Source organism: Fringilla coelebs (genome assembly GCF_963513975.1).
Source record: "Fringilla coelebs genome assembly, chromosome: Z".
Taxonomy (NCBI): domain Eukaryota; kingdom Metazoa; phylum Chordata; class Aves; order Passeriformes; family Fringillidae; genus Fringilla; species Fringilla coelebs.
This window is the reverse complement of record NC_140031.1, coordinates 12461481-12488305: the sequence shown is the minus strand read 5'-3', so window position 1 is coordinate 12488305 and position 26825 is coordinate 12461481. Positions and strand designations below refer to the sequence as shown.

The following is a 26825-nucleotide window of genomic DNA, read 5'->3' as shown; positions in this document are numbered from 1 at the left end:
TTTTTCATGGCCTAACCAGAGAAGGGAAAAATGACACATTATACCTAAAAGAACCTCTACTGTTCTGTTTCCAGAGGTTTATATATAAATGGAAATTATATTGTATGAGAGAGACTTGCGAACTATAGGTAATTTTTCACACATCAGGCTCTTAAATAGGAACTTTTCTGGGTACCTACAATACTATAATTTACAGAGAAAAACCACTTCTTTTTTCTCTGTGTTTGAAATTGCCTTCTTTGAGAACCTCAAGATCATATGCTGCCCTGGAAAAAAATCTGGATAGCTCCTTTGTTCTCATTTCTCTCCTGAAACACTGGCTTCCTGAAAACTTGAAAAGACTATCATTTGTGAGAGCAGACCTATGGCACAGCATGAAGAAAAAAAAAATGCAAAGAAAAAAAAATGCAAAACTACAGCTGGTTGAACAAAAAGGTGAGCACTTTCCAACTTGAGCAAGATAAAAGGTTAAAGCTGGTTTGCCTACTACCTACTTCAAGTATCTTTAAGAGAGTCTTTAAATTGATCAGGGAGCTGGAGCACTTCTCTTGTGAGGACAGACTGGGAGCATTGCTCAGCCTGGAGAAGAGAGGGCCCTGGGGAAACATTATTCCTGGATCTGAAGGGGGCCTCAAAAAAGCTGGAGAGACTTAGCATTAGGACAAAGGGGAACAGGTTTAAACTGAGAAAGAGGGTAGGTTTAGGTTAGATATTACAAAGAAATTCTTTGCTGTGAGGGTGGTAAGGTACTAGCACAGGTTGCTGAAAGAAGCTGTGAATGCCCCATCCCTGAAGTTTTTAAGACCAGGCCTGGATGGAGCACTGAGCAACCTGATTTAGTTGCAGGGACATTGGTCTTTAAGGTCCCTTTTAATCCAAACCATTCAATAATTCTAAGTGATTCTACTATACTAAAAACACCCTTCTGCTCCAAGCGTACACACACCCTGCTCTTTGGGTCTCTGGTTTGATATACTCCACAGGGAAGATGTTGTCTGTTCATGGGCAGGAATGATGAGAAGGAGGCAAGAGCTACACTTCACAGATATTTCTCCATTTCTAGTGAACATACAGGTTTTGCACAAGTATCACAGAAGTGGTCTGACACAGATGATTACTGCCTTATTTGAAGACAGATGGAAATGACTGGAATACTAAATGGACAAAAGGAATAGCTGGTTCAAGTGGAAAGGGAACAACAAATCCTGGCAACTAACGGTAATGCAAGTACCACCATCTACTTACGTCCCCACAAAAATGGTCCCCCTACAGTAGCCCATGTTTTAATCATTCAAATCTCAGACCTTCTGGCAATTAAGAAAAAAGGACTTCCTATTTTTGTGCCTTTTGTTTAAATACATAATGTTCATGTTTTCTTGCAAGTTTTTTAAAAGCTTATTCTCTTTCCATCCAAAATTACTGATTTGTACGGAAAAGGATGTTTGGAAAAGTATGTGACACTGCTGAGGGGCAAGGCAAGGAGTGCAGGAAAATTTGAGACCGTTTGAAAGACTTTTATTTTGTACACCAGCAAACAGATTGACAGTGCTGAAATCTGCCTTGTGATCAGATACTGGCAAATTTATCCCTCTGCTATTTTCTTCACCAAAGCATTCAAAACCGTAAGTGCAATTAAGACAGTTAATCAAGATGACAGGAAAGAGTTAAAAAGTGAAATGTAATATCTTCTTATAAAAATGTTCATACTGTAAATTACGTTACATATTGAAAGAGAAAGCTCTTAAAACATTTTTAGGACAAAAAATATGGGCAGACAACTCATCAACAATCACAACAGAAAGGATGGGATATCTGACACAGTAATTCCCAAACCAGACAGGTACAACAGCACAAGCCCTTCACAAAACCATGGAATGGTCAGTGTTGGAAGGGACCTCTGAAGATCATCTAGTCCAAACCTCCTGCCAAGGCAAGGTCACCTGGAGCAGATGACACAGGAATTCAGCCAGGTTTTGAATATCTCCAGAGAGGGAGACTCCATGGACGGCCTGTAATGTTTAGACAGACAAAATACCACAGAAAACCAGTGAATTCTGGAGAAAAGCCACTGTTTATCGTGACCACCAAAGAAATCTGGTCCAAGTGCTGCAGTATCTAGGCACAACCATATGTTAATATGAATAGCAGAAGGCTTCAACTCGTGCTTGTTGTTGCTTGTCTGTATCAAAATGCATTTGGTTCACAGGTCAAGTACTCTCTCTCACACATCACTTAAAATACAACATAAATTTTTTTTTCAATGTAAAGAAGTTCTAGAAGTCCATAAAACTTCAGAACGGGACACTTGCATAACCTTCTTGCATTGGAATTAACCTCAGGCCCACAAAAAAAGCAGGTTTTTTTCCTTCTACTTCACATCCAACTTCAATATGCAAGTGAAGGAAATTAAAAGACTATTTTAGTGATGATGAACAGAGAGAACAGAACCCTGTTCTGTTCTTCAATATTAAGTCTGAAACATTATTTGAAGAAAGATAAAAGGCGTTTAAGGGGAGTATTTCACAAATCTGGAAGAAAACATCCCTCATTCCTCTTTTCAAACTAGATAAATGTTTTCAGCTGTTAGGCACCCAGATGAATTTTCCATGACAGCAGTGAAAGGTGAAGGCAGTAGTAAGTGTTCTAATTTTTTTTTTTGTTCTTTTTTAAACCCGTTTTTCAAACAAACACACAGTGATGTCATGTTTTGTTCCACAATCATGCACTGATTAAAACCACACCACTTGTAAAAAGGGCAGGTTTACTAAGTCACAATTTTTCACTCTTTTCCTCTGTAAATTAAACTGAAAATAAACGTGCAAGATATACACTAAGGTTGCACAAGTAAACAGTCAAGAGAAAGATGAAGTATGAAAAACTACAATATGAGAGATGGGCAAGATGCTTTTCTACAGCAACAGAAAAATGTAAATTTTTTTCATTTTACAGGAATGCATTACCCACAAACTTCCATGCAGAAGGAAGCATACAGATTTGAAAGGACATTTCAACAACTTTTGATTTCTTCTCTTTTAGGTGTTAGAATTGAAAGATGTATTCTCATGCAAACTTGCACGTTAATAAACTCAGCTTGGCCCAGATTCATATAATCTGAGTTCTTAAGACTTCCTATACAGCCTTCAAAAAAAAGTAAATAACTAAAGAAGAATCAGTGTACCAAAAAACCAAAATTATTTTGAACCTCTCCTCTTCATAAAGTATTCAGGAAAGTGCAAAGCATCTGAATTCCGAGCATAGGTGCCTTGATTAAATTGGATTAATCAGGGCACGTGTGTCTGTATTATCTAAATTTCTGGTCGGAAGACAAAGGAAAACATTCTGGAAAACAGGAGGATACATGCAAACACTGGTATGTATTATCTTGACTGGCATTCCTACAAAACACCCAAAATATCCATTACTCATGGGAAAACACAGATAACTATAACTGCATGAAAATGCAGAAAACCTTCAAAATTAACAGAAATATCCCAAGGGTCCTACAAAATGATATTGTTCCCAGTTCCCAGACTTTAATTTAAGTAAGTCAAAACAGCACAGAATATTTACATCTTGAATTTTAAGTATAGGAAGATCAAGATGTTATTCTTTCCTTTAGTGAACTAAGACATATTGTTTCAGTGTGCACTCAAGAATTAAAAGGTGCTTTAAATAGATGAACTTCCTTTCAAATACCAACAGGAAGTAATTATTCAACATGGAAATAGTACTGTAGCTAGTTTCTCCCAACATTATCTAATTCACAGATTCGCATAATTTTTCTCTTATGATCTGAACCTAAGTGTTTTGTCAGGTGCAACCAGCAAGGAAAAAGACCTTAGATTAAATCTTTATTCTAACATGACTCTCTAAAAGTAATAAATTTGTACTGTTATTATAGGACAGATACAACATATTTTATTACCTGTTGAGTCAAATGGTAACTCAGAGACTGTGCCATGACACAACAGGTAACATCAATTAGCTCTCCTGTTCCCTTTCATGCCACTTACCAGCATATCCTTTTCTGAAAATAACCCAATGACTTAGCCATTTAGAAAAGATATTACAAGTAGAATCTCAGTACGTTTGCAAGCATAATTTTTAGAGATAAACATGATACTTCTGAAGAACAGCAAAAAGCCTTCTTGATCTGTCTTCTGGGGCCTACTTTTAGACACATTTCAGGAGGTTGCTATTTTTTCATGTAGATTCCAAAATCTCATTCAGATAAATTTCTAAATTTGTAACAAGCCTTTGATTTATGAAGTCACAGTTTATATTAAATTAATAATTATGACCTGACTGTTCTCACAATGTATATCAAAGAAATTCTCTTGAGTCTTTTCTAAAACAAGTTAAAATCATTGATAAAACTGATTTAAATCTAAAATTGCCGAGAGTCATTCAAGTATCCTCTGCAGTTTCTGGGAGACAGGTTTACTTAAGCTGAGTATTCCAGTTACATTCCACTCATATAACCACCTACCTGTTTCATCTTTATCTTCTCACCTTCAAATGGGTAAAAAATACTTCAAATTTGCTGAAACTAGATGTACAATTGCCACATACCACCAAAAAGCACCCATGTTCAGTCAAGCCACTGTTTTACTACAATAAAAAAATACAAAACATTGCTACTACCTGCCATGTTAGGAATGAAAAAAAATCTCTAGCATTTTCAGTCAGGCATATCCTTTATTAAGGTTATTCTTTAGAACTGAATAGAGCACTTTGTTTTAACATAACTTCCATTTACTCTGCAACAGTGAAACAACTCACACAACCAAAGATCAGCTGACAATGAGGAGAAATGAACTCCAAAAGCTCTGTTCATGTTGGTAGGTTTCCAAACCATAGCTTAATTATGAAATCAGAAAGGACAAATAATTGTGAACTTTTAAGTCTTTGGAGTAAAAGTGTCAAATGCTTAGTTCAGATGGGAACAGGCATTCACCTATTTTATATTCAGCTTGTGTCTAATTTTGTACCACAGAGTCTATGTGGGATTTCTACCACAAGGAATATGCCATAAAAGGCATCCATGAAAGAATCCAAAACCAAAACATAGGATGCACAACCAGAGTGAACTTAACATTTGTTAATGCATAACATTTTTCAGCCTGCTAGCCAGTTCACTTAATTATTTACATTAAACCTGCTCCAAAACATCTTTTATCTAAACTACACAGACACTTTATCATTACCACCATTTGGCAAACTTTAGGGAATAAAGAGTATGAAGTTCTTTCACCTGACTCACAAGATAAACCATGAACACTTAGATGTTTTTCACTCTTTACAACAGCTTTACTGTTCTCTAGATTTATCCACTGTCAAAATAGACGTACTTATGAAGTATCCTACAATTCAGAAATACGTACAGAGTTAAACATGTTTTTTAAAAAAAATATTCCTCCCCTCTATATACTTTAAAAGTCAAAAATACTACTAAGCCTTTGTAATTCATGCAGCAAAACCCAATTTTAGTTACATGCACTTCTATGGAAGTACATTAAAATTACATACGCAGTACAATAAGTATTAAAGCTCCTTTTGAAAATTGTGTAACCACTGAAACTAAGTCCATCAACAGCAATATAATCCTGGGCTCATCAAAACTTAAAAAAACAATGCAACCAATATATAATCAATATTTGGAATTGCTATCTAAAACAGAAATGCTATTACTATAACTGAAAGAAAATCCATTTTTCCTCTTACCAAAAAAGAGCCTTATTTAAAGAGCTCCTTTTAAGACTTCTGGTGAACATGTTAGCATAGAATTTCATAATCAGGATAATACAACCTCTGTACCAGCACAATGACAACCTCATTAGCAAGCCACCTCTTTTAAATTGTGTTTTAATGACCAAAATTAAAACAATACACAATTGGTGTAGACAAATCCTTGACCTTTAACTGAGCTATTTATTTGACTTCTACATACCTCAGTTTCCTCATCTGAAAAAATGGGAATAAATAACACCTATTTCAAGGAATCTGCTATAAGGTTTTCAGCAGTGATGGTGAAGTTTTTCACATTCCCTAGGGGTCCTGTTGGTCTTAGCAAACACACTACCTTCAGCAAACTAAACCACTGCAGCTCAATAGAGAGAGATGTCCACAGACTCCATTTTTCAACAGTTCCACAGCTGTTATTGTGAAACATGTTCATTCAAAAGTTTACTTCAGGATCTTGAGAGACAGAAATGTATGTGTAACAACCCACCTAGTGACAATGACTGCAGTTGTCCACAAATTTACCAAATAATTAGAGTAAGAAGTTAAAAGTATATGCATGTGTGTGTGTTTGTCAGCTAGTCATGTAAAGAAGATCTGCAACACAGGGTGAAGGTAGGGGGACAAGGGTTAAAAATTACAGCATGTCTCTGTTACTGCAGGAAGGAAGAACAATTTCCTATGTAGCTTCCACAGCTGGTTCCAATTCCATTACTGTTTCGATTACTAATTCTCCCATGCCACCCATAAATTACCTTCAAAACATTAACATTTAAGCTCTCTTATAGCAGCACAATTTTATGTAATGTGACATGAGGATAAATTGCTAAGTGACTTTATGCATCTGGAAAGAGGAAAAGATACATTTATATTGCATGGACTTGAGGTCCATGCTTGGTAGAAACACACCTTCCTTCATGCTTCACCCAGGTATATTATTTTATCTAAAGCTTATGGCAGAAGAAAGCAGAGCATTAGGGCCCGATTATGTACCTCATATTGCTAAAATGGTTGTAATACCCAACAACAGTGCAATAATTTTTAAGATGTTCAAGTACTAAGCACTAGGTTACAAATGGTAACCAGTATGAATATCCTGACTTTATGTGGAATCATAAAGCAAATAATTGTAAAATGTTCTGTGTAGCAATTATGAAACATGCTTGTCTTCTGTGCATTTATATGGTGTATTTTGCTACAGTATTGATACATGTTGAAATCCCTCCAGCATACTGTATCAAAAAATTCTGATTTCCATATAGGTAATGTAGTGAAAATTCCAAATTATTACAATTAAACCTGACAGGACACACAACTAGACAGAAAGCCACTGATTTCTACAAAGCAATCACACTTAACTGCTCAGTACGGCTCAGCTCTGGGTTATACAGGAAAAGAACAAAGACCTCAACACAGCTTTCAGTGGAATGTCACCCATGTTAAATCCAACATTTATTATAGTCATTCCTTAAGGAGCCTGAAGCATATGAGTACACAGAAGCAATGCTTTCACTTTTTAACCCAGATTAAGATGAAGATCCATTGTCTTGACAACATGAATTGTTGTGCAAAGAAAAAGAACACAAAAAGTCAGCATCATACCATCCTGAAATACCTCATTTCAGATGTTTACAGACACTATTTAAGATCTCATATATCTTCCTTCCTTCCTAACATATAAAAAAACAAAGATTAGATACAACCTATGATATCTCTCCTTATTCAATAGGTTTCTTGATCTTCACAAGGAGTTGCACATGATACTCCATACTATACAAAGATTACTTGAGTTACAGGAAAAATCTTTGTTTTACAATCTAAAGCTTAAGTTTGGATTATATGATTCAAATGAAATTGCTATTACTTGTATATATAATAAACTTGTTAACCTATCTGAAATGGATTAACAACAATATGCATCTTCAACTTGGTCATAACAGACAGTTACCATTTTTAGTTCATACCAATCTAGTACAAAGATGGCAGCCTCAGATATTCAGATGAAATTCTACAATTACTTTTTCTGCAAGAGTCAGGAAAGAATAGCACAGTCCATAGATATAAAGAACTCCATATTCCAGACCACATATCTACTACACAGCCGATGTAAAATTTTCAATATGAAAATTGCTTTTGTGCTTCTATGTTTTAAATAAGATAAAATGTCCCACCTTGCAGGTGTGCTATCCCAATACTCCAGTAAGTATAGTATGTTTGTTCCTTGAGCCACTCAGATTCCACTAAGACAGAAATCATTATTAATGCCAATTACTTAAAAACGATCATTGAATAGTTTATGTTGATAGGGACAGTAAAGGTCACCTAGTCCAATGCCCCTGCAATCAATCAGGGATATATTCAACTAGATCACATTGCACAGACCTCTGTTCAACTCGGACTTGAATTTTGTTTCCAGGGTTGGGGCATGTACCATCTCTCCCTGGGTAACCTATTCCAGTGTTTTACAGGCCTCAGCATAAAAAACCTTGTATTTAAGCTAAATCAACCCTCTTTTAGCTCAATGCCATGAGCCCTTCTTAGTAACTACAGGCCCTGCCAAAATGTTTGTCCTCATCTTTCTTGTGGGGCTCCTTTAGGTACTGAAAGGCTGCAGTAAGGTATCCTCAATGTCTACTCTTCAGGTCCCAATTCTCTCAGCCTTTTCATCACATGAGAGGCGCTGCAGCCCTCTGAGCATCTTTGTGGCCCTTCCCTAGACTCACTCTGAAAGGTCCTGTCCTTCTTTTCTGAGCTGGATGCAGTGCTCCCAGTAGAGCAGAGGGGCAGAATCCCCTCCCTCCCCTGCTGCCCACAGGACTCTGGATGCAGCCCAGGCCTTTGGGGCTGCAAGCACACATTGCCAAGTCATTTCCAGCTTTTCATACCCAAGTTCTTCTTGGCAGGGTTGCTCTCCATGCCTTTGTCCTCCAGGTATGTAAAAGCACATGAAAAACCCTCCAAAAAGGGGGAAAAAAATAACAAGCTTTGTGCATAATGCTTATGTTACAAGTGCAGTCTTGATGCTGCTGAGAAAACAGATCGATGGTATTTCATACCTCCTGGATGACTGACTGGTGAGGTTCCTAGGGAATTCATGATTCCATAACTACTGTTTCCCTTAAAAAAGCAAGCACTGTCTATAAAAATCCTCTAGCAGATCTTCCCCTGTAATAAGCAAGTCTGACATGCTATTCTATTGAAAAAGAAACAAAAGTACAAAATATGCCAAAAAACATGCGTGAGAGCAGCATAGAGTTTATAAACACTTACTGGCTTTTCACAGAAAAAGCTGAAGTTGTGGGCGGGAACATATGACCCATAAAATAATCTGAATCAAATGCAGGCCAAGATTTTTTGCTCATATTTGTTCAAATTCCCTGTTATGGACATATTCCAGACAATTCATAAGGAAGCCAAAACAAGGATTCCCAATTTTGCATAGTTGCTGCAATTGGGCAGAAGTTAACTCCTGTTTCTGGAATTCATTCTGTAAGCCCAAATTCTTCACATTAACCTCATGTTTGACATCCCCCTTGAATGTGTGATCCACTAAATGACATGGTTTTGTTCTGAAACTAATGCTATCTCACATAACACCTACTGCTGTCCCAAACTTGACTGTTTCCCAAGCCTCTTAAGACCTTACATTTCACCTCTTGGGAGCCAGACAAAATGGACAGTAGATATGCTTCCAAAACAAACTGTTTCACAGTTTTTCAATGCCATTATTCTGTTTACAGAAAAATTGCAAAGTAAAGGCCATTTGAGGCCACTTTTCTTTACATGCTTGCTTTCAAAATTTTCCTGGCCTTCCATATCATACATTTCAGATACTCTGGATCCTCAGTTCATTCAGCTACCACAAGTAACATGCAGTCTGAGACAGCCAAAATGGACATCTGTGTAGAGAATGATGGCAACCCCTTGTCTTTAGATTCCTCTCATGAGATCTGATAAACCACTACAGAAAGGGTGCAACTGCTTTCATTTTATTTAGTGACTAAAATTATGGAGTTTAGTATTCACTACATAAATCAATTCTTTCAGAAATGACTGTGTAGGACAATCTATTGAAATGGGAAATCCTTTTAAAATGCAGAAACCCTGACACTGGGTAAATTCTTCCTACCTGTGAACCACTTACCCTAAGAATTTCAGTGTAATACAGAATTAAGGAAATAGAGAAAGCAAAAGAATCCTGCTTTTAAAACAAAATCGTCAGTTCGAGACAAACAGGTACAAAAACTATTAAAACCCTCGACAAGTTACTCATGCATTCTGAAATCCTCACAGTCACTATGATACCGAACAATCCTAGTAGCATGGACCATAGGTGAGGGAACAAGCTAGAAAGAGTGAGCAAATACATATAAATAGATTTTTGCAGCTGGTTGTGGATATCAAAGACTTACAAGTATCTATTAATACTGACAGGGACAGAGCAGATAGAAATTGCACTATTAAAATTTTGCACAATAAAGGGAGTGGAAGAGTTCTGGCTAAGACACTGGAATTTTTCATAAGGTTATGTATTTGCTCCAAATTACATTTACTGTTCTAGTGTCCATAAACTTGCACTTAAAGAACTCAAATAACCAATAAGCTATAATATGAACTGCACACAATTTAACCCATCCACCCCGAAGGATGAAAGACCTGACATGACCTTCTTAGAACTTGTAATTACAACAAGGTATGGCATGTTAAGCCTCATGCTTACACAGTAAGCCCTTCTCACTGTAAAAGTGCCAAGCTGAGAGATTACTGTCAGTGTGCCTCCTGCATGCCTTTTTAGCTAGAAGAATGGCACACAGCAAGGTCAAGCAGTGCATTGTCAGGGGCTGCCACGCAGTATTTTCAAAGCATCTACGAAATCTAAAGCTGGGTTGTTTTCTTTGATAAAAGATGAGCTGTTACAGATTAAAGATACATTAAATATTATTTATTCAACTTATTTCAAATAGAAACATTCTGCACGTTTGGATTCTCATCAATGATCTTTCTCTAAGATGATCAATGGCTCAATCACTCCTGATTTAATTTTCTTTATCTACAAAAACTTCAACACCTACAAGGAGCTTTGAACCAGAAACAAAGGAAGTTCTAGGAAATTTCAGTTACTGGGAAATTTTCCTGATCAATTTAGTTCTGAAAATGAGGCAATTACCTTAGTAGCTATGTAATCATATGAGAAAACACAGCATAAGAATACTTTTTAATTTTCATATAAATTTGGTTTAAAATGCTAAAAAAAAAAAAAAAAAACGCTAACTAATATTCCAAAAAAGTGAACACACAAGAAATGGCAAGGCTGACTCTAGAAAAAAAAATTCCTTCCTATAATTGGAAAGCAAGTAGGTTTGATAACTACATAACAGTCAGAAGGAAACATGAATCTGCAATCCCAAATTTTTCATTTCTTTTTCTCACAATACTTTGGAAATTTTCAACACTTTAAGGCATTACTGAGAGTAACATAAACTCTTCTTCAGACACCCACCCACAAGATGCAGCTAGACACAAAATTTTACCTGTAAAATTTTGGGTAGCTTCTGTGGTATTTTCCCACCCTCTGAAACTTTGTTGCAGAGACCCTCATGAGGATACTCCCTAGAAGTTGCAGCTTCCATTAATTCCTCGACAGAGTTGCAGCTTCCATTAATTCCTACACTATGAAATGATTCTCAAGAGGTAAACTAATGCAAATTGCAATAAACTGTATACAGAGTGAAACTACAGCTGACAACTATTATATTTCTTTACAGGATAGGACCAGTTTTCATAACTATCATGTGAATTGGGCAGATGCTTATTTAAAACAGCCTTATAAATAGCATAGTTGTAACTGATTTAGATCTAGTGACATTCATTTTACTCAGAGGAATTAATATTTCTGCTGAAAATGCATTGAATTATTTTACTACTACTCATTCATTGAAAAACAGAATGCAGTTTCTTATTTGGAAAACAAGACTTTGAGAAATTACAGGAAACTACCATTAGGCTTTGTCATAAATTCACTGTTCACTCAATGCATCATAATTGTCTTCCCTAAGAAAAAAAATTTATGGACATCAACTGGACTAAGCCTTACACGATTAACTTAGAGATAATTGAAGGAATCTGCCTTTAAAATGGCAGTTGTCTAATGCAAAAACTTTACTACTTATAGGCTTGCACTGTCACAAATATAAACATTTGTTGTTTTAAAAATATTTTTCATTAGCTCTTTTACAAAAAGGAGAAAAATATGAGAGTCACAAGAGATAGGGATACAAGCAGGAATGGGAAAGAGAGGATCAACAGAATGCCTGATCCCTAGAATGCACCTTAGGAAGAGTAATTAATTATGACAGAGTACTGGTCTGAAAAAAACAACAAAAAAGGCAAAAACAAAAAAGCCCCAAATTAACTGGCTGTCCTCACCAAAGAAAATGCTAGATAAGGCAGTATTTAATCATGTAACAGAGAAACAACTCTGAAGGACTCTGAGAAAAGAAATGTAATAAATGCCAAGTTAAAACAAATGAAGTTATTAAAACAAGTAGTGAGTGACAGAAATCCATGTCAGAATTATTAAACTATTTTCTATTGAGATGTACTGTGAAGTTTACTCTCACATTGTTATTTCTAGAATTTAAATTTGGATTATACACTTCTAATGAGTCAAAAATTATCACTCTTATGCGTGACCCAACATTTACCCTTATGTGCCTGCACACCCCATGTATGTCATCCAAACAAGACAGCATTTTTTAAACACAAGGAAAAGTAAACGTATGAAAAAAACCCACAAGTGATAGAAAAGAAAAAAAAAAAAAACAGTACATGGGGGTTTACAGCTTCTCCAGAATTTTAATATTTTCCACAGAAAAAAATTATGGAGATGAAAACCAATTTATTTTCAGGTGGTCTTAAGGCATCTAAAATTCATAAAGACCAAGACTTGACACTGTAGACCAAGCAGAAGTTGTCTTTAAAATGATTCAGCACTCTATGTCACAGCGATCTTATAAAACAGGCATGCGCTGTTTGAAGACACAGGATGATTAAGCTACTTAAATTTTTCTTCTAAATTTCATTTCTGACATTTTTGGTACTCAGCAGAAAAGGCAGCAAATTAACTTCAAGAAGGAATGCCACAGAGAAATACCTTTATTCATATATTTAAGATAAGATCAGTTACTTTGTGGCATCAGTTTCGAAAGGGACATACACTGACTATTTGAACTGCAAAAAGTTACAAATCTGGTGCCACTGAAAGCCAACTGATGCCCAGAGATGCCAACACATAGCCTGATATGCACATCTGCCTTCTTTGCAGAGACCAGCATGTTCCAAAACATCCCAAGTAACAGGCTAGCTAGAAAAAGATATCTTCATAAATCCAGACAATGCATGAGACTTTTAAGATTACTGACCTAAGAAAGAAACACTTCCACCGCTGCATAAATCCTAAGTAACTTTTCCATCCTCCAACTAATTTTCCAAAGTTGACAACTGAATTTTTAACATGAGAGAAAAAAGGAAAAGGCTATATGTATAACATGATTTCTCTATTTTTTTTTGCTTCCCTCTTTAAATTAAAGTATTAAATCCCATGGTTTAATGGGAGTGTAGTGCATAAAAGCAAAAGAACAACTAATACACCAGCTAGTAGAGGCAGAGATTAATATAAAATTTGACCTCATTCATAGGACATTGCAACTATAATAAAGGTTATCAGCTCTTTCTGACACCTGAATTGCTCTAGAAATATACACCCTACAGTAAGTCAAATGTGGAAATACCACTACATTTGTGATAACTGTGAAATACTTGGCTGAAAAAAACCAAACCAGATTTTCTAACATTTCCATGAAAATAACTAATATCAATTAGAACTCTAGCTTCTGCTTTCTTTCTAGATACTTGAATTAATTAAATAACTCTTCAAAGCCATTTCTTTCCACAACAGAAGTTTTGGTCACATTTAGAAAAATAAGTTCTATTCCTGATTTCTACAGCTCTTCCAGAATTTATTTTCTGCATTGTCCTGGCTCCAGCCCAGATCGGCATGACGGGGCATGGACAAGATATTATACTGCTCAGTTACACCTCATGTGAGTGCCAGGGACAGGGAAAAGGGACTCTTCAAAGAAGGACATTCCTTTTGCAGTCACCAGAAGCCATTCACCTTTGCTTAACTGTCCCAGACATGGAGACCATTTTACATGTGAATCATCATCTTTGCTCACTTTGACTATTAATATTTTTTATTAATAATGTTACTCTTCACTTTCTGAAGTAAAGAGTAACAGTAAATTTACTGGAATAACAGTAAATTTACTGGATCCATTGCTGAATCCAGTAAATTGTTCTTATCTCAACTCGTGATCTCTGCCTTTTGTGTCTCCCACCAGAGGGAGGGAGGAGAGCAGCTCATGGTCTTCTTTTTAATGAGAGTACTAAGTTGGAGAATACCATTCCCAAACCATGACATGGTTCATACTCATTATTATATGAAAGATGACCTAAGGGGCCTCTCTACTGCAAAAGGTCACTACGACTGACTGAGCTGAACCCTTATTTAAGCCCTTTGTTTCACCACATGAGAATGCTCACTGGAATTAACCCCACACATCCAAATAATCCAAATCAAATGTCTTTCTTCTTTCTATTTGGCTATTTGAATATTTATTAATCTTTAGTTAAAATGGTATGTCAAATAAACATTCATGAATAGTACACAAGGTAATGCAATAAAATACTACACATGATCCTAAGAATTTGAAGATAATTTTATTAGGCTTTAAAATACAAAGAAAAGGATAAGCAGAAGTAAAGGAAGAAAGTTCAGTGTGATTGTTGTGCAATCTGGATACTGTTTGCATCAAGTATGTGTAGTCCCTGTATACTGCTAAGTGCTCACCTGCAAATAAGAGATGCCATTGCAGCCGTTGTAAAACAATATGTGTGGTAGACCCACATTCTTAAAAATCCAAAGCCGTCTTTTAAACAAACAGCAGACATTCCTAGAGTCAACAAAACTGCTCTCCAAGGATTCTCTTGGAGTGGTCTGCAGTTCCAACAGTTTAACATAAATCATTCGTGAAGACTTGTTCACAGGAGAGGAAGTGTAACTTCATGTCACTTACACTCTCCCTTCAAATTAAATCCTTTAAATTATTTATTCATCCCCACCATAAATATTTCAAATACTTGTTATCATCCACTTCATTTTCCTCTTGATTCAAGCAAGTACAGAGTACCTGTATTTCTCATTATTCTGTTTAGAGCACCAACAACTTTTCAAAAAGATAATGCTCACATGCCAAATAAAGAGAAAATCTGTTATCTTCAATTTGTGTTTTCCACAGTGATGCCACAAGCTTGAATATAGTGTGACTATTGCTGTTCCCTGGCCAAATTTAAAAAGATTTTATGTATTTTAACACCAATAGAAACAATATATTATTTGTGCTTCTTTTTAGAAGTATATAGGAAATTTGTTGGAATGGCCAAAAAAATGCATCAAGCATCATGTAAAGAGGCAGTCACCACTGTCACCACTTTGTTTTGACTCTCTTTTCGGTTCTCAAAGAATAACTTAATTTCAGTATCTTCACTTCCAAATATCCCAACTTCTACTGAAAGTAAAGAAAGTAATATTCATGACAGAACCATTCACGTACCATTGCATGCACCAATGTTCAGCATCGCGTTGCATTTATCATTGCGTGTACCGTTGCAACCCATTCTTGTTAAATAATACTGTATCAAAAGTAGAGTCTTGTGACTGAAATAAATATGCAGGGTATGTGCTTAGAAAGACATAATTTTTTTTTTTCTTAAGGGGTAGGTCACAGAATTTTACAGTCTCCAGGTCATACATGCCTTAAATATACTTGGCAGAAAAAAACCCTAGACATCTACTATCCCTCCAAGCACAGTAGAGGACATTAGCTTCCATAAAATCTTGTGCTATAAAGAAATCAAAGGTCTCGGAGGGATGAGCATGAGGATCCCAGGTATTAACTGTGAAAGGTTTACTGCCATAGAGTAACTGGCCTTCAGATGAACACCTTGCATGAGTCTTAAGAGCTCCCTCTTCAAACACAGAAATGGTACCAGCAGCTCGTAAAGAAGGCTTTCTACAGGCTACACCAGCTAAAGCTGACCTGGTAAAGGGTCTCTAAAAGAGCTGATAAAACATAAAAACAGGACGTAAGAAGATTTTTGAAGTTTATTAAAAAGGGCAGTAAAAACTATAATTATGTTCTGTTTCACATTTTAAGACTGGTAAAATCACCTCTGTCTAACTTTGAAGCACCTCACAGTCAACAAATACATGCCTCTTAATGTTCTCACAAAATATTTCTGGAAACAAATTCACAGGACTCAAAGTACCTATCTGCAGGGGAAACGTTCTAAAACTTTTCATATTCTGTCATATTACAAATCAATTAAAATCCGTATTATCTACCAAAAAGCATGGTGTGATATACAGCAAAGAAGGCTTGGCCTTACTAAGTTCTGCAGAATCAAGCGATAGAGATCTTGCAAGTACACTCTAGGAACAACTGGTAATCACAAACTCTGGGACACTCAGTTGAAGAGGAGGTGATCAAACACTCCATGCCTTTTATCGAAGACCAACATTCCCTAAGGGAATGTTAGCTTCCTCTCCATATGATGTTTCGTAAGTTGAGGATTTCCTTCTTAACAGCTTCTGCTTGATTCTCTCACATTGGAAGACAGAGACCAATTATTTTGTTTTCTTCTAATTTTGCAGAGTTTGCAAACCTGTTTTAACTCTTACGAACATATCATGCATATATATGAAAAAACCATTTGCTTCATTTTTATATAGGAAGGCAACACACAAGAAAATTTAATGTAATGGTTAACTTCTACCTATTTTTTCCCCAATAACTAGAAATACTTAAAAGATAATGCCTCTCACCCTCAAAACCACACTTTTCTGTCTCTGTTGCATACAAAAAATTGCTTTGTTCAGCTTACTATACTTTTTCCTCTTTAGACAAGATGAAACATGACTGGGTAAATAAGATTCAGCAGTTACAGGACAGACAATTCTCAGTCTAAATCTTACAAATCCTTAAGAAGACTAAAAATTCCCACAACATTTATTTATCTTTACAACACTATAATTTTTGTCTGGTACCGTAGCCAAATTCTAATTGGAGCAATTACAGTCTACCTAAATTCTCCATCTAAATCAGCAGGAAATGGCTTCCTTCAATTCTGAACAAGTATTACTGGTATGTCCTGTTAAACTTCTGAAAAAAATTTAAAATACCTCCAAATAATTCTAAAACCAGAAATACAGCTATGCTATCATTTTGGAAACAGACCAAATCGGAGTACAGCCTTGGGCTGTGAAGAGGCCCAAGGCTGTACTTGTTTCAGGGACAAAATTACAACATGATTAGTATCCCTTTGGTGCTGCACGGAGAAACAGTTCTCTGTTCCAAAGGCGAAAGAACTGTATCTGGGCTCCAAATAGAAAGTAAATCCTTGCAAATCCATCTGGCAAATTCTTTAACAATCACCTTTACCTGTTGCCTCAAGCCAGAAAAAATGTCACAAGACGTTAACACTACATTAAGTTTTGTTAAAGATCTCAGCACATTTTCTAATGACATGTAGAACAGAGCACTGACAGATACACACACTGTTACTAATGTCTTGTAACATGTGTCATCCATTCCCTTGAAAAATGTTTATGTCCTAGATTTAAATCTGTCTACCTACCTGACACAACTGCATTTGCTAGTCTTTATCCCTCTTCAGACAGGTTTTGAGTGCACAGATATCAGACAGATTTCCAGTGCATTTTGATAGGCAAAAAAAGCTGGCCAAGCCTCTACTATATTTCCCAATCCAAAATTTACCACATGCACTAATGTGTTCATTATCCATTTGCCCTCCTGCAAAATGAGATGTTTTCTTTTTAAAAGATTTTCCTGAAATTTTCTAGAAAGGTTTAGATAGGACAGATCAGCCCTGAAAAACTTCACACTACAAAAGATGCTCTGCTTCCACCCTCCCCCTCTCAGCTTACAAACATGAGAAAAATGGACACCAACAATCCCACCACCAGGTTTTTACACTATCAGAAGAAAAGGCACCACAGAAAAGTGCTGATCACAGCTCAAATAGCCAATTTGATCATCACAACTCAAATAGCCAAACGGCCAATTCAAATAGCTTTAATTTTCCTCACTCCCCAAATTAATGCAAGCCTTTTATATAAAACAGGATACTAAACCAAGAGGAAAATATCAGAGGGAATTAATACCACATCTACCTATTATCCTTAAAATGTACTTGAAAGACCACTGTTCCTTATGCTGCTACAAAACAAGCATTTAGATAAATGCTCACAAGCATATTATGGTTTGTTAAGTATCACCCCTTTTGACACAAATAGAAGTGAATGATAACAAATTAGCAAATCATTTAATCTAAATATTTATTTGTTAAATGCAACTAATCATCAGTATTAACAAAGATTAATGAAAGACAGAAAAGTCCTTTAAAACAGCACCACAAAGACTTGCAAATATCAAATGAACTAATATCACTTTGGGGAAAAAAGTACCGCAAGTCAGAGTTCACACATTTAATACAATATCTAAGGCTCTGTTAAAAAGTTGTGTTTGGTTTGTATCATAGGTGATTTATGCAAATTAGAAAAATGCATAATACCCAAAAAATACCAGTGCCAATTCAAAACACTGAGTGATTAACTGCTGTTAGTCATTTTCCTATAAAAACACCAAGAAGGTATGAAAAATTCCCATCAAAGAAAATAACCACCAGCTACTCCTTCCATCTAAATGTTTATTTAGGAAAATAACTCATGTAAGCTGGGCAGTCCTGGGCCAACCCTGGACTCAAAAGTTGTCTGCCTCATAGCAAGCCAAATTTGACAAATGTCTCTACTGACAGTCTGTCATAAGAAAGCAAAAACAACTGAACAAGCAACAGTGAAAAAAACCCCACATCTATCAGGCTTGAGAGACAATGGGAAAATGTCAGGGTGAAGCCAGTATTTTGGTGTATTTTATCCGCCATACAAAATTCACAAAACTTCAGATTACAAATTATATACCACAACACTTAGAACTACTTAAGAAAAATTTTATTCCTTCAGGATCAAAACCACAGATACTTGTGTTTTCAGAAATTACCTCAGCAGCAAAATGTGATAATAAAAGAGAGAGTCTCATGCTACATCTGGGAAAAATATATTCAGCTTTCAGTTTCTTCTGTCTGAGTTCTGCACCCATGCATACCATCCACCGGCTACGTACAAGCAAGAGAAAGGAATCACAGAGTTCTCACAACTGCAACACCTGCCCTCCTTGGGGCTCGCCAGATCATACCGTGATCACCAATCGATCAACAGGAAACCAGGAAAGCACAGCTGCTTCCTGATTCCCTTCACAGGAAAGAAAATAACTGAGTTCATGAGCAGCAGTAAGGGAAGGCTCTAGACCCCAAAGGCCTCTGGCATTCACACTGACACAAAATCTCCCCAGTTATAAATTAACTGTTTAGACTGAAAACCCACAAGTCTCATATTTCTGCTGCTCTGCTTATTCTCAACCAAATCTATTCTAGACTGTTTTGTAACTATTGTCCTAAGTTCAGACAAACTTAAATCACACCAGACTGCAAGTTACCTTTCTGTCTGAAACTTTTCATTAGGGTCTTTTAACTCTGGTCGCCAGTAACTTCACTTCATCAAGCCAGTTGTAGCATTATTCAAATACGTATGAATAAAAAATAAATACCAGTATCTTGTTAGAAATTAAAACAGCCAATCAGCACAGTGACCACTGAGAAAGACAGGATAAAGTAAAGTCAGCTGTTTCTGCAAATTGTTTTGCCTTTGGAGATGTTGGCAGCAAGGAAACAGTGATTTTAATATAATAATACCCATAGCAACTGAAACCCACTGAGTCTAATGATGCCCTCAGAAACAGAGACCAACTCCACAGTGCCCTAACAGCTAGAAGTTAAGAGAATTCCTGACACAGATCAACAGTGAGTAAACTTAGGATTTATGTCATTTCCAAAGAAAATTCCAGATTTATCTTTTCATGGTTCCCTGAGTCAGAACAAGTAATCTGTGGGGTACAGATACGATGACAGGAGATATTGGACAAAATGTACAGTCTAATAATTATAGAAATCCATACACAACAGTGAAACTAGTGAATCAGACACCAAAATTTCCCACCACTTATCCCCTGTAGGTAAACAAAAAACAAAAAAGAAAACTTTGTCATCATGTAAGTTTAGGCTTACTCTAAAAATGAGCTTTGTCATGGCTTAAGAAGCTCCTCTCAAGCATTTGAAAAGAGTTCTCTAAACTTTAAAATATAAGTTCAAAACATGTAAGGTAAGAGATGTTACAGAAAAAGAACAAACAAACTGAATACTGAGTAAAAACTAAAAAAAAAAAAAAAAATCAAAAGGAAAATCTTGGGACCCCTGGAAATTCAGGGTGTTTTTAGTTTGGTTTACATTTGTGTAACAGGACATCCAGATCTATTTTTGTTACCAGATCGTTCAATACAGCAATAAGTAAGGTTGTTTTCACAGGACTTTTATCATTGTTGTTACACATGGAAACCATCACACAAAACCCAATGCCACAAAATATTCCATCCAGGCAGTTTTGAAGAACAAACATCAAACCATTAATCTTTTCACAGAATCATCAAATAATCAAGGTTGGAAGAGACCTTTAAGATCATTTGGTCCAACCCAGCACTACCACTATAACCCTTAAACCACTAAACCACATCAGTGCTAGATCCAGATGCCTTTTCACTAAATAGAGGAAGGCTGTTTAACTAAATATCTGTGATACCAAAGTTCTCTTGATTTCAACATAGATAGAAAAATCTGTACTCTTAACAACAAACAGGTCTGGCACTAATTTAGAAAAAAGCAAACCAAAATAAACACAAGTGAACAAAAACAAACATACAACCAACAAGCCCCCAGCTACCAGACTTAATTTCCTAAAAACAGTTTTGGCAAACTGTTCTCCCTAGATTCAAGCCCACCTCTGCCTCCTCTTTCTCCTATAAAATTGAACATATGCTTTGAGAAACAAATCATTTAAAATAGCTGTATTAAATATTTATTTATTTAGTTCTTTCATAAAACAAAAACAAAAAGTAAGCAATATACACTAATTGATGTTGAATTACCCTTGACAGTCACATGTGTATTTTTGTTTTAAATCCTGATATTTTTAAATAAAAATAGTTATTTGCATTGGATGAATTATCATTAGAAAAACAGAAAGAGTGCAAGAAAAACAGAAAACCTGCATTTTGAACAAGTCATACATCACCTGGGAATTCCATCAAAAAGGAATGGCCCTCATACAAATCAGAGCCCACTCAAAAGATTAAAACATTAAGGAGAAGCAAACTACTTACATTATCTTCCTCCTCTGTATCATCATTGTCATTGTCATCATCACTATCCTTGAACCCAGGCGGAAGTGGTGGCCCGATGAATTCTTCTTCATCGTCATCATCATCATCAGTATCCTCAGCTGGACCTTTAGCAGAACTCTGGGACTGCATAGAAGGACCACTTAACGCCTCATTTGAGTTGTCTTCACTTTCACCACACACTGCCTCTCTGCAAGAAAAATTTAAAACATTATTATTTGAAGAACATAGTCACTTCCACTGTAATTTTCAGATAAAAGATGTTGAGCACTCTCGTAAATCAGCAGACACGAAAATTAGCAGCAAAATGCACACTAACTTTCATTAGGAGAGTGTAGGCCCACCATCATCTTTTGAAACACTCTCACGTGTTGCAAAAATTACATTAAATTACCATTCTGGTGTTGCCCAAATAGGAAGCAAACACATTATTTTGGCATGTGGAAATTTCTGAAAAGCTGAGTTGCAGTGTCTATGTTCGGACAGTTTATTCAAAATAGCCGCGCTCCCTCTGCTGGCAGTTCCCAAGCCATGCACTCAAACGGGCAGATTGACTATTAAGAGAGAGAAGCTCAACTTTCAAGACTTCGTTTGCGAGCTTATATTTTCAGAATTTTTAAGTGAGCAGGCTGAAAAAAATAGTTTTCTTTTCCCGTTTCTTTGTTAAACTACAGTGGTATTGTTTTGTTTGGGTTTTTTTAAAGTTTAGGTTATCGCTGTAAAACTATAATAACAATCACAAAAGTTTAGGAACATAACAGAAGACTAAGAAAATTGGTTCTGACCTATACAGCTGTACAAGCAGGTACTAAGTTGCACGGGAAAAAATTTTGTTGGACAAGCAATTGAAACTATGTTTCAAGAAGAAAAGAGAATAAACTAAAACCAACATGACTTAGGTCCATCCCTTAGATGTTACAGTGAAGAGCAGGGTTTGTATGCTTGTCTAAAGACCAAGATCAGAATATGACTACCTAACAAATCCAATGCAAATATAAAGAGCTTCTCTTACTCTACAATAATAGGGCAATTGATATCCTTTTATCAAAGGGAAGGTTTTCCAGCATGTGAGGCACAGATTGGGATCTTCGAAGTTCCTCAATTACGCTATCCTCAAAAGTAACTCCATAATACTATATGCAAAAGAGTTGTATTTTGAAAGTTGATATGCATTCCTACACTAGCAAATGACACACCTTTTCCACAAAAGCTGAACTATTTAATTAATTTTGGAATGAAACTAAATAGAAACTGTGCCAGTGATAACCATGTATACAACATAATGATTCAAGGAAGCCATTCCAATTCTTGAGTCTGAAATTTTCAGACACCCAAGAACAGTATCTGCCTTTCTTCCTAACTACCTTTATAATTCTCTCATTTGCTGTGAAGGAAATTGATCAAATCAAACATTTCAGTATTCTGAAGGGCAGCACAGCCATTCTGCATGTGACTTGTCCAAGCACAGCAGGGAGAGCCAAAAACTCCAGCAATATACAGGTATCCTCTGTCTTGACTGGGATACAAACATAAAACACACCAATGTAGCCAGACCAAATGCCCATCTACCTTTTTGACATCAGCTTGGAGTGGTGCTGTCCTCCTGACAGAAAGGACAAAGTTCTGTCCTCCTAACAGAAAGGATAAAGCAAGTGGTATTTCCCTCAACTTCTAATCTTACAATCTTAGTCTGCCTGGGGCTGTAAAGAAAGAAGAATTATTTTGCCAGCCCCTTTCCCAGGATTCAGAAAAGTGTAAGGACTTTTTTTTGTTGCTGTTGTTTCCCCTCATTACCGCCTCAGTAAGCGAAACAAGCTGTAAGAGTTAAAAAAAAAAAGAAAGCTGTAATGGAGCATGGATGGCACACCTGAGAAGAGCAGTAACAAAAAACATCCTGATAGTTGTGCAAGTATGTGGGCATATCCCCCCCATGTGTTCATTCCCTGCACATCACTCAATTTTATCAGGTTTTTCCTTTTCATATACTAACAGATTCTCTCAGTTCTCAAGGTGTAATTATACTTATGCATAAATTATGCACCATAGCTGTTGTAAACATTTTTCTACAACAAAACAGCTCAGGAGAAAAAAATAATCATTAGGTGTATTTCACATCATTTTGGACTTTTTAACAACTGAAAAATTAGTATAAGGGCTACTCTGATAATTTTAAAAAACTCCAATAATTAAAAAATTTAAAATTCAGTAAAATGGTGCCATTATCAGAGAATAACAGATGCTATGCATATTAGGTCAATATATAGTAACAAAAATCTTTGTTATAAAAAGAACTAGAAAATCCTGTATTTCAGACTAAAATTGTCAGTTATAGGATTGTTCCTCTGAATTAAGACTGAGTCACAATGGCATGTCTTTCTAGTTTGGTGTTTTTACTTTTAAGAACTAAGCTACATATCCTTTTTTTACATGGAAATATAAAACTTCCAGGAGAGCTTTTCAGGTTACACCCTTCCTCCTTAATGCTTAGTAAAAAACAAAACCAAAGAAAATTTACTATGAGCAGAACTCTGAGGAGCTTTCAGAGCCTACCTAATAACTCAGCATATGGAAACGTACTTGTTATCTTCCTTTATATTAAATCTCTGGATGTCTCTCTTGTCAAGTCAATTAGAAGACTGGGATAATTATGAAAAGCCTCTCTACTGCCTGACCGCTCTCTACCTTGTAACTTGTTTACATTGCTTATGTATATTCGAGTCACTAATTTACAATACACAATCATGTTACATTTAAGTTCTTGTCATCCTTCATTATGTCATCAAATGGGCATATTGATGGAAGAAAATGGAAGCACAGAATATTCTTCCTTGAGCACATGACATACATAGAATACAGCAGTAGTAGTATATGGTGCAATCAAGTATTTCAGTAAGAGTGCCCAGGTTCTCCAAAGATCAACAGGCAAAACCAAAATTTTCTAATAAAAATTTGTTCAGTCTGAAACTCTACAAGTTTGTCTATAATAAGCTACCACATATAGGCTTATGTAATAACGTACCAGATATCAGCCCATAATATGCATATACAGATATCTACTTGAGTCCTGCATGGGTTGTTAAACTTCCACAGCTACAGGAACCTAAAAATGTACAACGCATTCATGTCTGCCAGCCCTGCCAGACAATGGAGTGATATGGTCCCCATTGCCCTCAGCTACTTCCAATTTCCCAGAATTTCAGAATTTAAACTGCAAAATCCATAGCATATAGTGCTTGTCAGTAACAAACAAAAGTTTAAGAATAAACTTCAGACTGAAGTGAAAAAAAAAAAGCTTTCTCTACCTCATCATTACTCCATAAAATCTGCACACAGAGGCTGTCTACCTACTTTGCCTTCTTCTTCATCAGGTGTGAACAAGAATATTCTATCTACAGGTGGGCACAACAGCTGCTAATAAAGTCATCACATGTTGTCATTGTATTTGCCCTAATATTTTCGAAAAGTACATGGATAACATTGTTCTTATTTTTTTAAAGGTATGCAGAATACAATCAAGGAGGAAGGAGCAAAATTGCCTCTTAAATATACATAATGTCAGTATTTCCAAATATTGACATATCTTTAGGAAAGAAATTTTTTAGAAGTTTAAAATCACTATTCCCACTGAAATACTTAAGATAACAACTCATATTCACAGAAGCTAAATGATACTCATGTTATCAAAACAAGCTAACACCCTCCTTAGATAAGAAAGCTGCTGCATGGAATCTCCCACTATATCTCAGTACCTTTCAGTTAATGTGGACCCAGGTCCTGTTGCACTGGATGCTGAAACTGATGAAGCAGCATATGGAATTCTAAACTCCTTTTCAGTCTGGTCTTCTTTTTCTCTTTCACGGGCCTCTGAATAGGGAGACCACAAAAAAAAAACCTAAATAATTAAGCTCTTTAAAAATACTAAAATTACTGCCTAGCTAATGACAGTAAGACAGTTTTTTCCCAGACCTAGATGAAATAGTTGAAAACATAATAGCAATTAAAGGATTTAAGATACTTTTTCATATATATTAAATTTCCATTGCTACTGCAATGATCATTCAACAAAACATCAAAAGGACAATGTAAACACCTCCCCGTTGTTCATTTGTACATGTTATCAAACATAAGTTGATCATATAAAGATGCTGATATTTCAATTATTTTCAATATTATACTAAAACAGTATGATTACTTTAAAGAAATGTTGATATTTTCATAGAACAGGGAACTAAATTAGTGCAGTTAAAGTACACAGATGTGTAAATAGGTGAATTTTAAATCATTTCAGCACACAAATTGTTGCTTACATTAATAGTTCCTTCATACTGCACTCATTGAAAAAGGATCCCTATGAAACACTGCAAAAAAATCAAAGCAAACAAGAACTTCCATCTCATATTACATAAGAAACATAGTGTTTCATCTCAGGGACCTTGTTTGAACTGATGTTCACTTGACTACAGGCAGCAAATTATACCATTTTCTCCATCTCCCACTCTCGAAACAGCACCCTCAAAAAGTTCCCACTCTCAGCACACCAGAAGGCAGCAACACATTTGTGGGCTGCTACACAACCTGCTCCTTGGTCTAAGACACACATTTCTTCTTCACTACTCTGCAGTCTCTAGATTAAAGCTGTCTATACCATTTTCTCTTCCAAAATAAATATACAACTAAGTAAAAGAAAAAAAATGAAAGAGTTTGTGTGTTTTTCCTGTATCTGCAAGTTATGCCCCACAACCTCTGCACATGCACACTGCTCTAACACCCTCAGACAACATCAGCAAATTAATAACTCTACTGTTCATCAAGGCCCAAGCTGTTCAGGGCTGCCGTCCTCGAACAAAACTGTGTTTCTGTTTTTTCTTCTACACAGCCAGTCCAAGACACTTCAAGCTTTTTGCTCCCTGAGGGAGCAAATCAAAACACGTTTTAAAATGCAAGGACCAACTATGTTCGCACTTCTCACCCAAAACTTTCCTGCTCCTCTCTACTGCAGTTCTTCTCGTTTGCTCAAACATGGCTTCGAGGTCGAAAGTCCGAGCCTTCTTCCCTGGAAATGAAGCAAACGGAGACTGGAACACAAACCCACCAGGGGCTGACAGGGCCCCACGGCTTCGCCCCCGCTCCGCCAGCCAGCCCCCGGCCGCATCGCCACCTACCGAAGCCGGAGAAGCCCATGGTGGACGCCAGCTCCGGGTCGGGTGTCCCCAGCATCTCTGCATCTGCAACGAGAGGGAAAAAGAAACTACGGGGGTGAGCGGGGTCCGCGGGTGAGCTGGGCCCGCCTCAGCCCCGGCGTCCCCGTCCCTCACCGCCCTCGGCCGCCGGCTCCATGCTACGCCTGCCCCGGATCCACAACAGGCGCCGGCAGGAAGCGGGCGGGCGGGGACAGCCCAGTTTCCTTCGCAGCGAAGGGACGCAACAGCGTCAGGGAGTCGGAATTCGTGCTCCTCGCGGCGCCACGTAAAAGTTAACCACGTTTCTGTGCGTGTTGTACAAATGCTCCTTGAGCTCTGCCAGGCTTGGTGCCCGGACAGATTATTCCCTGTGAAGCCTCCTCCAGGGACCGACCACCCTCTCAGAGGGTGAGCC

General features: G+C 36.7%; 1 protein-coding gene across 1 annotated transcript in view; it reads right to left on the bottom strand.

Moving 5' to 3' along the window:
• Positions 1-26584, bottom strand: part of WDR70 (WD repeat domain 70) — a 123403-nt gene extending 96819 nt beyond the window's left edge. Inside the window, exons 1-5 of the mRNA XM_084225309.1 lie at positions 26546-26584; positions 26393-26455; positions 26200-26283; positions 24980-25094; positions 21213-21420 (exon numbers count right to left, since the gene is read on the bottom strand). Coding sequence (XP_084081435.1) covers positions 21213-21420; positions 24980-25094; positions 26200-26283; positions 26393-26455; positions 26546-26567 — 492 coding nt within the window. The 5' untranslated portion in view covers positions 26568-26584. The remainder of the gene's footprint in view (positions 1-21212; positions 21421-24979; positions 25095-26199; positions 26284-26392; positions 26456-26545) is intronic.
• Between the last annotated feature and the right edge of the window lie 241 nt (positions 26585-26825).